Source organism: Sander lucioperca, chromosome 10 (assembly GCF_008315115.2).
Source record: "Sander lucioperca isolate FBNREF2018 chromosome 10, SLUC_FBN_1.2, whole genome shotgun sequence".
Taxonomy (NCBI): Eukaryota; Metazoa; Chordata; class Actinopteri; order Perciformes; family Percidae; genus Sander; species Sander lucioperca.
The window spans coordinates 35,979,985-35,992,467 of NC_050182.1; the positions used below are offsets into that span (position 1 = coordinate 35,979,985).

General features: G+C 46.3%; 1 protein-coding gene across 2 annotated transcripts in view; it reads left to right on the top strand.

Annotated features, from left to right (window-relative positions):
• The window catches only part of LOC116035237 (teashirt homolog 1), a 37,004-nt gene extending 26,409 nt beyond the window's left edge, over positions 1–10,595 (top strand). For both annotated transcript variants that reach the window (XM_031278217.2, XM_031278216.2), the window contains exon 3: positions 5,763–10,595. In XM_031278217.2, coding sequence (XP_031134077.1) covers positions 5,763–9,286 — 3,524 coding nt within the window. In that variant the 3' untranslated portion in view covers positions 9,287–10,595. The remainder of the gene's footprint in view (positions 1–5,762) is intronic.
• The last annotated feature ends 1,888 nt before the right edge of the window (positions 10,596–12,483 follow it).

Below are 12,483 nucleotides of genomic sequence, written 5' to 3' on the forward strand. Positions count from 1 at the left end.
ACATGACTTGAAGTGTTTGCATGGAGCCACCGCCGCCAAAGATCACCAGAATGGCTGGTGGTGGACTCAACGAATATCAATAATACAGAATTTCCCCCACTAATCCTGTTGTTTGCACAGCACTTATTCACATTCGCGCCACTTTCCACGTCAGTCCATTATGTAGCTATGTGTCTCAAGAACAACATGTCCCATCCGCCGCTGTCTGCTGAGCTCAACTCAGGCTCGAAGTGTTTTGAAATGGGGTAGAGAGGGGGGTGAGAGATAAATTGGTACAGCGAGCTGGAATGCTGCAGCAGTTATTTAAGGCCCTGTAGGTGCTGCCTAGGCCATATGCTCCCATTATTCCGCTTGGGAGGGGCCCATGTGGGCATGTGAGCAAGGCTGGAGAGAGGGGGAAGGAGGAGGGTTGGAGAAAAAGAGAAAGAGGGGGTGATGGAGGGGAGTGAAAGGAGAAAGGTAGCTGAGGAATTATTTTAAGGAGAGCCCCTCCATCAAGCGTAGCAGGCATTTTAAGAACGGGATACCTGGTGAAGCCTGAGATGAGAACGAATTAGCTTCTAACGTAAATGATCGCCTTCACCCTCAATATCCGGCTCTCTCTGCGTTGTCTCTGCATAATTCATCACGTCAAATTTTGAGATGTGACAGAGTATAATTCATGAACTCCTGAACTTTTCAGGTTGATACAGTATAGCTTTCATTAGGTTAGGCCTTCTCAACCATTTTCATATCATGGAGCAGCACTTAATGAGATCCTGTACGGCACGCCTCCTCACGGGTGTTTGCTTTGTTGCTTGTTGATTTTTCACAAAATTAAAAGAGATTTCCACAACTCAGTGCCACTGAAATGTGAGAATGAAATATGATCAGGGCGATATCAAGTAAATGGGGAGAATAAACCGTGGATCCCACAAACTTCATTTTGTCAGCTGATATGGGCACATTTTTCAAAAAAAATCCTTTCTCCTGCAGGTATCTTAATATCTGTGTTAAGAAAACAAGGCCCAGATGCAGCTTTGTTATTGGCTTTATATCTCTTTCTCTTTCTCTCTCTCTCTCTCTCTCTCTCTTCTTCTTCCTATCTGTACAGTCTCTTGTCAAACTGAGGCCTGTGTTCCTGATCAGGGCATTGCTCTCATGTTAGCCGCTTCACGGGAAGCACATCCCAGCATTCCCTCTGACACGCCGGCAGCAGCATTACCATAATTGGCTTTTCTACATGACGGGACAGAGGAAATAATAATGTCATTTTATTTACAGCCCTCTTGTCCCGGTCCGAGAGCTATCACCCCCTCCTCCCTCCTCATTCCTCCTCCATCCTCCCTCCCTTCCTCCCTCCCTCCCTCCCTCCCTCCTCTCCACCGCACTCTTTCTCCTCTCCGCACATACACTGACATACACCCCTCCTTCTCCCCCTCCTCGTCTATCTCATCTCCCTCTCTCCCACTCTCCCCGTGCAGGGCGCGAGTCTCGTTCTGCCACGGCGTGTAGGTCAAGCGATGGCTTTTTGATCAGCTCCTGTCCAAAGCCATCAGGGTTGAGAGGCACGTAATGGAGAGCCGGGTGACAAACAGAATCTGGGGAAGGAATAAGACTGCCAGTTTCCTATTAGGGGCCGGCCTAAACGGCCTCTGCCCCCCCACCCCCCCACCCCTCCATCCACCACCTACCTCCCCCCCCCCCCCCCACCATTCTCTGCTGCGCACCCACTCCTACACTGCCTAAATCACATGAGTGAAGGGGCCCGTGATTGGACATTAGTGCCGCAAATGACTGCCGTGATTGCCCCCTCTTCCCAAACTCACATCAAATAAATAAAGAAATGTGTGTAAATAAATAGAAGGAGGGGTGTTGGAGAAATGGGGCTGGTGGTGGTGAGGGGGAGGCTGACTGGTTTCATCCCCTTCTTTTTCCTCTCTCTCGTTTCATCGCCTCTCTGCCTTTCTTATCTGGTTTGTTTGGCTTTGACATCGGCCAAATGGTGAAGCTCCACGAGCCTGACAGAGAGTTTTATTGATTTAACAACCAGCAGACTCTCAGCAAAGCAAAGGGAGAAGGCAAAAATGGGTAGGGCGGAGAAAGATAGCAAAGTTTTGAAAAGGAGCGATATGTTTCTGCTTTACTCCGTGCCAAGACGCTGACGTGTCTGGTTGTATTTCATTTGGTATCGTTTACAAGAATCAAGTCATATGCAGAGTCAAGCCGTGTGTGAGGGAGAATGTTTTAGAGATGATCTGCACTTAGGTCGATCATGTTGTCCCATAGTGAGGCCCAGTGTTGTGCTGAGACAGGATACAGGGCGTTCACCACAGTCTTTTCATCAGAAAAAACATCATATCAAAGTGTCATCTGTTCAGCACAAAAGGAGCACAAACTCTCTCTCTCTCTCTCTCTCTCTCTCTCTCTCTCTCTCTCTCTCTCTCTCTCTCTCTCTCTCTCTCAGCTCTGGTCTGGTCTCTGAGAACAGACTGCAAATGCAAAATCTGTAATGACGTCTAGCATTCGTTAATCTTTATAAATTAGATAGGTAATTGATACAAATCAGAATCGAGGGTGCTTCATGTGTACTTTAGTTGTGCAAATCCTTCTGGACCTCTCTTATTTAAATAAGAATGATACTAAATAAGGCAGATGAGAACAAAACACACACTTGCTCTGGTCTCTACTCAAATAAAGGTCTGTCGCCTAAAGTATATTTTGTAGCCGGAGACATGAAAACCTTAGATAACATCTGCTTTACAGCACCATAAAGTGGGTGTGTCAATCCATTTGTGCATGATGCATTTTTAAAAAGGCTCTTTATAACATCCAAAGGGGCTTTTACAAACCCTTTGTGGTACTTAGCATATTTTAGGTCCCTTTTTGTTCACAGTGTATTAACCATATGTGTAGGTATTGGGAAATCAGTGATACACTTGGATGCTAATTCTTGCTTTCTTGGTGTGTGTTGTTGTTGATCTGGCGTGGCTGGTGGCGGGCTTGATCGCTGCTGCTTGTGACAGTGAGTCTGCAGTGCTATCCTGGCCACGCTGCCGCCTGTCTCCTTGATGGCGGCACGTCCTCGAGCAAAAGTGACAGGCGCTTTGGCGCCCGTGCAGATGGCCCTGCTCACAGCCATCACCCACTCGGCAAACCAAACCGCCAGGGACGGCACGCCAGCCCTGCCCCTTCCCAAGCCCGCCCCTTGCTGCTGGTGTTGCTCCGCATATGCGCGTCCAGGACGAGAGAAAGAGCTTAATCTAGTCGCCAGTCAGAATTACACAGCTTCAAGTTGCCGTGATTGAGCAGATAGAGTTTATATGTACTGTCGCTCTCAATAGTTTCCCTTCCTAATGCTTCAGATTTAAGCATCCTGTCAGAATGGTTGCAGCATCTCAAAAGAGATGGGGAGATAATTTATTTCAGACCAACGTTAGCCACGTTTCATCCCTAATATTTTACATTTATGGTTTGTGAAAACCATCCACTTGCTGCCTGTGATTTTTACAGATGTCTGTCTCTGCCAGTCTTTTGTCTGGCTGCTTTTGATATCTCCCTCTTTGTTGTTTCCATGACAACATAGCAGGACAGGCATTGATTGACAGGGATCGTCAAAGGGTTCCCTGGCGACCTGCTCATTGTTCGAAGCCCCTCCCTGCTGCAGTCTGTGTTTTGTCACTCATCCAGTGATATTTCTGATCTGCTGCTTCTCATTCCTGCTGTGTGTGTGTGTGTGTGTGTGTGTGTGTGTGTAAAGCACTGCCAACTATCAGGGTTTAGCTATTTTTTGGCTGCAGCCGATGTGACTGACTCACATAGGTAATTCCTACTGTATGTTTGCACTGTTTGTGTGGGCTCGTAAGGAATAGATAGCCATTCTGCAGGATGCTTTGTATATTAAATGGCTGATATGTATTGATAGCCTCCTGTTCTGGAAGCGGGTTAGCAAAGGGGGAAGACAGTGTAACAGTAGACACTCTGCAGATGTGTTGTAGAGAGTACAGCACATAATGCTAATCTGCTGTGTTAGGGATTTTCAGGAGTTTTAGAAACTGTCTCGGTCTCAGTCTGTCAGTGGGATTGAAGCGCAGCCAGGTTCTCCTGTAGTGCTCTCATTTCACTGAAATCCTGTCAGGCGTTAGGGGAGTATGTTGCTCATTTGGAGAAGGGTGTATCAGTAGCACACAGCGAACTCAGACTTATAGGCAATATTATGGTCGGTGGGTTCAGGTTCGCACCGTAAGAGCAAACATGTATAAGCTGCAGAGTGTATAAAGTACACACACAGGCATGGGAGGAAGAGCATGCGGACAAACGTGCATTCGCAAACAGGCACTTACTGAGGCACTCACACACGCACACACGTGCACATCATCACGTAGTCACAGTCGATGGTGCAGCTGCTCACCTCCCCCACCTCCTCCACCCATCTCCTCTCAGGCAGCAGTAAATGTTGCCAGTGTATATATATCAGGTATTATGTCCACTTAGATTATGATATGACAGGTTAGCGTGCCGTTTGAAGCTGACAGCACATCTGTTTCATCAGGAGAGACTGATACTGGCATCTAGGACACACATCTCACCATGCAGGAAGGAGATAAAGGAAGAAGCTAGGGGGCTGTCTTTCCTGTCTCCCTGCCTTCCTCACCCTCTCTCTCTCTCTCTTCTTTCTCCCTTTTCTCTTACACCCCCTCTCCCCGCCCACCAAACCCACCACCTCCTGCTCACTTTTTCTTTCTCCTTCGCATCTTCTTTCCATTCACTTTTTCTTCCCCTACCACCTCCTGTCTCTCCTACTTACTGATGCTTGCTGTGTCTTTCCTAGCATGAAAACACACACACACACACACACACACACACACACACACACACACACACACACACACACACACACACACACACATGCACACACACGCACACACACACATGCACACACTCACACACACATACATACACATGGTCTAGCCTTCTATCTCATTTGCCTTTATACATTTTACTGGTAAACCTGTTACATCTCAGCCTTGTTTAGTTTCCTATCGCTTTACTCTTTTAATCTGTCTTTCTGTTAGGCATTGTCCATGCCATTTTGGATCACAGAACAGTAGTACTATTTTCGAATGCCCCAGACTCCTCCCTTCAACAATCATTGTGGCATTCTCAATCTAAGTATCATTGTTTTGCCGGTTCCTGCCTATTATCTTAAATGAAAATTATCTTCAGCTCATCAGAGTGGGTGAGGAAAAGCTGCAATATCTCCAAATTAGTGTTTTGTTTCCTTCCCTCCCTGATCAGTTGCATAACCTGAACATGTGAGGAGCGGAATATTGCTGACTGGATGAGTGAAAGGCTATAAAGCTTGGGGAAGAGAGAGAGAAAGGGGGGAGTTGAACATGCAAGCATGCAGCTGGCTAACAAGGCCAAACAGCCAGTCATTTCCTGGGGAACATGAGGCATGTGTGGAGGAATAGGGAGTTGGGAAGGAAAAGGACAACTGTCAGAAGCTCAGTGATTTATTTTTCCCTTGGAGGCTTTTTTCACCACTGGCTTTCAGAGCCACATGTGTGTGAAATACACACAAATTCATGCATGCATACACACACTAACATTGGTGAGAATAAAAGCCTACATTTCCCATCGTTGAGTATTCATTCCATGTTATTTTGACAGTGGTCCTGTTGGTGTGCTGTAAATCTTTAATTTCACTGAGCTGACCTCTTTTTTCCTCTCTTGTTTTCTCCCCTTTTTTGTCTTCGACCTCTTGCTCTCTTTCTCTCCAGCGTACATGCCCGAAGACGAGCTTAAGGCAGCTGATCACGATGAGGAAGAGCACCTGCAGGATGATGGCCTCTCATTAGACGGCCAGGACACTGAGTTTTTGTGCAACGAGGAAGAGGAAGATGTGGATGGAGGCCAGCCACCTAGTTACAGAGACTCTCCACTCAGCAATGGCACGAACCCTGACGCTGGATACGGGTCTCCACTCAGTGATGCCAGCGACCGGCTGACGGACTTCAAGAGCACCTCTTCCAGGGACGGTCAGGACAGGGAAGGCACAGCTTTGCCCTTCCGCTCCAACAACGGCCTCTCTTTCCAGGATAGCCTGGCACAGATGAAAGCCGTCTATGCAAACCTCATCTCAGATGCCTCTTGGTCCAGCATCACAATGGACATCATGAAATCTAAGCCTGCTGCAGCTGGCAGTGTCAACAGTGCTGTCACCACTCCAGAGCCCGTCTCTACTGCTTCTGTCGCCATAACTACGACCACAAACAAGAGCAGTGGGGTCAGCATGGCTAGCAGTCACCATAACGGCAGGAGTTCCAGCACCACTGTCAACCACACAAGTGGCAATATTAATGGCACAGCAGCTAGCTCTGTTAGCAGCCACGGTGCAACCAGCTGCGGTGGGAGCAGCAGTGGTGGGGTGAGTAATGGTAGTGGTGTGGCCTATGACTGGCACCAGGCAGCGCTTGCCAAAACTCTTCAGCAGACCCCCTACCACCTTTTACCAGAGCCCAGCCTCTTCAGCACAGTGCAGCTCTACCGGCAGAACAACAAGCTGTATGGTTCTGTTTTCACTGGTGCGAGCAAGTTTCGCTGCAAAGACTGCAGCGCTGCCTATGACACACTGGTGGGTTTAACCGTCCACATGAATGAGACGGGCCACTATCGAGATGACAACAAAGACAAAGAGGAGGATCAGGGAAAGCGCTGGTCCAAACCACGTAAGCGCTCCCTGATGGAGATGGAGGGGAAAGAGGATGCCCAGAAGGTGCTGAAGTGCATGTACTGTGGCCACTCATTTGAGTCTCTGCAAGATCTCAGCGTTCATATGATCAAAACCAAGCATTACCAGAAAGTGCCTCTCAAAGAACCAGTGCCAGCCTTGGCCACTAAATTGATGCCCACTTCTGCTAAAAAACGAGCTATCCATGATGCTATAGTCTCCCCATGCTCCCCAGACTCTGTCCATGCTGGTAGTGGTGGTGGTGGTGGTAGTGTATCCCTTGGGGATGTTGGCAAAGATGCAAAATCCGCAGCTAACCCCTATGTTACACCAAACAACCGCTACGGCTACCAGAATGGTGCCAGTTACACATGGCAGTTTGAAGCCCGTAAAGCCCAGATCCTCAAATGCATGGAGTGTGGGAGCTCTCATGATACACTGCAACAGCTGACTGCCCACATGATGGTTACTGGTCACTTTTTGAAGGTTACAAATTCTGCATCCAAGAAAGGCAAACAGCTAGTTTTTGATCCGGTGGTGGAAGAGAAGATTCAGTCCATCCCACTGCCACCGACCACCACCAGACTCCCTGTTCCCAGTGGTGTTAAGTCCCAGCCAGTTTCCCCTGCCCTCTCCTCAGGCTCCGAGGAAAAGAGGGAAGGAGGTGAAGATGAAAAGGGTGAGGGCGGTGAGCCAGTGGAGAGAAAAATCAAGGAGGAGAGAGATGACTCAGGTGAGAAATCTGAGACTGACACCACTTCATATAAATACCTTAGAGAAGAAGATCTGGAGGAGGCACCAAAAGGGGGTTTAGATATTCTTAAATCCCTTGAGAACACAGTATCCAGCGCCATCAGCAAGGCCCAGACAGGCACACCCACATGGGGTGGCTACCCGAGCATTCATGCAGCCTACCAGCTGCACGGTGCCATGAAGAGCTCTCTACCCCCAATGATCCAGAGTGTCCAGATGCAGCCAATGTTTAACAGTGGGCTACGAGGCCTGGTGACTGACCCCAACTCAGTCATCCGCTCGCCTCAGAGCCCTTCCTCCCCTACCCCCCTCAGGAGCAATGTCACTGCGATGGAGGAGCTTGTGGAGAAAGTGACAGGGAAAGCTGCCACTGTGAAGAAAGAAAAGGAGGAGAAGATGGTGAGCCTGGAACGATGCCGGCCCCCATCGTTAGTAAAATCCCCCTCCCCTGCACTGAGAGAGCAGAGAGAACAATTAGCATCTCCAAATGACCTTTCTGTCAGTAAACCATCTGGTATGAGAAGTAGCAGCCCAGGCAGTGTAGATTCAGAGCTCATCTGCAAGAAGGAGCCCAAAGAGAGCCTAGTAGACGGCCACAACAACCATTCAAAGAACGGCTCTGAGATGTGCCAATCCCCAGTAACTAATGGCAACAGTCTTGGCATCATCACCGATCACTCACCGGAAAGTCCTTTCATCAACCCTCTCAGTGCACTCCAGTCAATCATGAACACACACCTGGGTAAGGCGTCCAAACCGGTAACCCCAGCTGCAGACCCACTATCTATGCTTTACAAAATCAGCAACAGCATGATGGATAAGCCAGCTTTCAACCCAACTCCTCAGGGCAAGCCAGCTGAACCCATCAACCACTATCAATTGTATGAAAGCAGTGACCAGCCCATAGACCTGAGTAAAAGTAAGGTCACCATTAACAGCAACAATAACAATAACAACAGCAGCAGTGCGCTCTTGACCCACAATAGTGTAAATGGTAACAATCCCCTCATTTCCCTCCCTGACTCAGTCTCCTCTCCTCTGAGAGAGAACGCTCTGATGGACATTTCTGATATGGTAAAGAACCTCACTGGGAGACTGACGCCCAAATCTTCGACTCCCTCCTCCATCTCAGAGAAGTCGGATGCCGACGGCAGTGCATTTGAGGACGCCCTAGATGACCTCTCTCCCGTGCAGAAGAGGAAAGGGAGGCAATCCAACTGGAATCCCCAGCACCTCCTCATCCTCCAGGCACAGTTTGCCTCCAGCCTGAGGGAGACCTCAGAGGGCCGCTACGCCATGACTGACCTGGGCCCCCAGGAAAGGGTCCACATCTGTAAGTTCACAGGCCTCTCCATGACCACCATATCCCACTGGCTGGCTAATGTCAAGTACCAGCTGAGACGGACTGGGGGCACCAAGTTTCTCAAGAACATGGACTCGTGCCAGCCTGTGTTCCTCTGTGGTGACTGTGCCTCCCAGTTCAGGACTCCCTCCTCCTACATCAGCCACCTGGAGTCTCACCTGGGCTTCAGCTTGAAGGACCTGTCCAAACTGTCAACTGAGCACCTTCGGGAGCAGCAGGCTGCCTCAAAGGTGATCACAGACAAAATGACATTCGGCAGCCCCCTGTCAGCCTTGACCACAGCAGAGGACGACACAGGCTCTGTGTACCAGTGCAGACTTTGCAATCGGACATTCGTCAGCAAACACGCAGTCAAACTGCACCTCAGCAAGACCCACGGCAAGTCTCCAGAGGACCACCTGGTGTTTGTCACTGCTTTGGAGAAACTGGAGAAGCTAGACAAGATGGAGAAGGTTTAGGTGGGGTCTCGAGCTGAGAGTAGAGACTGAAGGCTGTGGAACTGACTAGAATTTCATTGCACTAAAATGACATTGTTCACAGTTACTGCACTGGGCCGAACTGAGCCGCCAGAAAAAAAATCGGTCTTATTATTTTTTGTTGTGATAACTGCCTGACTGGACCATGTCTTTTCATGTTGATTTGTTTTTGTTTTGTTTTTGTTTTGCCAAGCTTTTTTACACTTATTTTGTAATATATTTATATGCGATTTGTCTGATCTGTGCATGTATTTTAGTGAATCAAGGTTAAACACAAGATTTTAATCTTTTCATGGCAAAAATACAACTACTGCTTCAATGGTAACAGTGGCGAGTGGAAAAAGAACTGGTGGAAGAGAAAACTGTATAATACTTGATATGAAGGTGAAAATTAAATGTATACACCAAAAGAATGAAAGAATACCCTGAAAGACTGAAGTAGCACCTTAGACAGTTGACTTTTGAATTTGTAAAGAGAACATGTTTTGAAATATCTTGCATTTGTCAAAATCAGATTGATTTTAAAAGATCAAGGATTATCATTTCTCCCCCTCTCCTTTTTTGGGTTTCTGTCACTGCAATGTTTCTGATGATGAATGGCCTGCTCATAAAGCTGTCAGTGTATTAGAAAAAAAAAGATCACTCTAACATTTGGAAAAACTGAAATGCTGCTTCTGGTTACGAGTCAATCAGTGAAAATGAATGGCCGTCAGTATGCAAGTTTGCTCAAAAACCTTTTCCTTGTTGTGAAGTATCACCTTATAGCAATTTTCCAGTTGTATGGTTTGTTACAACATTCTCTTTCTAAATTGTGTCGCTTTATTCAACTGTAAAGAGAGCAGTCCATTACATGTAAATGATTACCAGTGAAATGTCAGTACTCCATAAGACATATCTTACCATTTGAAACGGCTCAACATTCTTTGTATCTTAAGGTGTGTGCATTCTCTAACTTTTATATTGTCATTTTATATACAAAAATGATAAAAAAAAAAATAAAAACAGATGGTGTATATAGATATATGCTATAGAGCTACAAAATGTCCTTTTTTAAAGAAAATACAAATTTAGCTTCTTCGGCTTGGTTTACAGAAATGATTTTAATTATACTTGCATCCAATTTGATGCATGAAATGGTGTGGAAAATAAATAAGCGATGCACAATGACTATACATTTCAATGTTTTATCGACAATATTGTAAAAAAAAAAAAAAAACTTTTTAGCACCGATTAGTTTGTTTCATTTCTTTCTCAATTGTAAAATAAACCCCAAAGCAGTTGTTAACAGTCATACATTTGTGGTTGTGTGTTCATTTGTCACAGCGGTGCACCAAACTCAACATGTATAAAATTTCACTCTTTAGAATTTCCTTGGCAACAGATTAAAGCGATCACACCCATATCAAATCCTAACACAGTGTAATAGGATTTCTTTCTTTGGTTATACTTTTGCATTGCAGAGGCGAGATTCAAAATGTCCTCGTCTCACTGTTAGTACGTATCACGGTTCTGCAACAGGCCTGCTTTTATGTTTACAAAATTTTCAAAGAAAAAGAAAAGTCACTGGTGTCATACTTATAACTGATGACTGAGCCGCATCATACTGCCGATGATTATTATAATGATGAAGATGACGGGGATGATAAGCCTGTAAGGGTGCCTATTGTACTGTAAGGAACTCATGCTAGGCTTGTGACTGGCCTTCGGAGGGCCCGTTCTGAAAGAATCAGTGTTATATTAATGACGGCAGTGTACTTTTGCCTGTCTACTTGGAACAAAATCAGATGGGTGTCTGATCTGCTTGATATAGCCTCCTGACTGGCCACGCTGAACCAACCATTAATTAACACAACTATATATTAGATACACGAGGAAGCTGTCCCTTTCTCTGATCAACTGCAATACTGCTAACAAGAAAATATACAGCCTATCTTGACATTGATTTTAGTGAGGGGGATGCTACAGTGGAGGGGCAAAACTGTGAAACTCTGCAATGTGGAGACTATAATCAAAACAGAATTATAACTTACATTTAATAGTTCAGATGCTACCCATCAAGCAAAAGTTGCTTTCATCTTTCATCACAGCCAGAATGTAACGCACATGTGTACAGCAAATGTCACATTTTCAGCAAACCTGCCTGTATTTTCGCTGGTTTCTTCAGATAAAACAACATTGCAGGATGAAGTGATAAAGTGTCACTTTGGCAACGTAGCCAAACAGTTTTATTGGCTGAACCTTTTTGGAGTTCCACAGCCTTCAGACTATATAAAGAAAAATGAAAGATGTAGTTTAGTGCAGAAAATCACTGCCATTTCCCTCTCTATTCACTTACCTTGTTTTCTCTAAATGCATGTTTGCAAAGTTGCTTGCAGAGCATGATCAAGCAGCTTCTACATGAAGTCAAGTCCTTCAATCTTCGTTTCTCACCACTTTTTGCAGGATTTCTGCGCTGTTGTATCTTCTCATGTTTCATATCTGACTTCATTCAATGTACGCCAAATCTTCAACATTTAGCTTTAGCGAGAGCTGAAAGTGATTCGTTGTCTATAATGACCTGTAGCTGACCCCCAGCGAGTCGTGGGGTTTTCTTCCTCGGGCAGCCCTGCAGGTAAAGCGTCTGCATCAGGAATTTGATCTCTCATCTCGCCCTCATGTCTCAAGTTTCTGATAGAGTACTTACAGTGCCAGCCTTTGTATGGACGACGCCGTGCTGCAGTGTTATGACTTCCATTCCTCACAGACTCGCAACGTGCCTCGTGTCGGCTGAGTCAGTCACACACACTCACTCTCCCGGCCATATTAGCATGAGTGTCTTTGTGCAATTACACACCTCCTCGATCTGGCTGCTCCTCGCTGTGTTGATACATGGATTCAGTGACAAAGGAAACACAGGCAGAGGGCAGATTAGCCAAAGCTGAAGATGCAGCTCCCTCGGAAAGGGGCTGTTGGAGTTGGGGTATAAAACAAACAAGGCAGATAAACATGCAACATTTGGAGGAGATAGTGTTCCCTGCACACCAGAAAAAAAGAAAAAAAAAACACCTTGTAGGTTTAATACCGCCACAGCTAAACCTGTAATTTTGCTGTGCCGTCAGATAGCTGCTGAGCCGATAGAGACTCTTCCCTGCTTTGTTAGGGATCAGCGCACTGTTTCCTGTGCGTATTCTATGTAAATT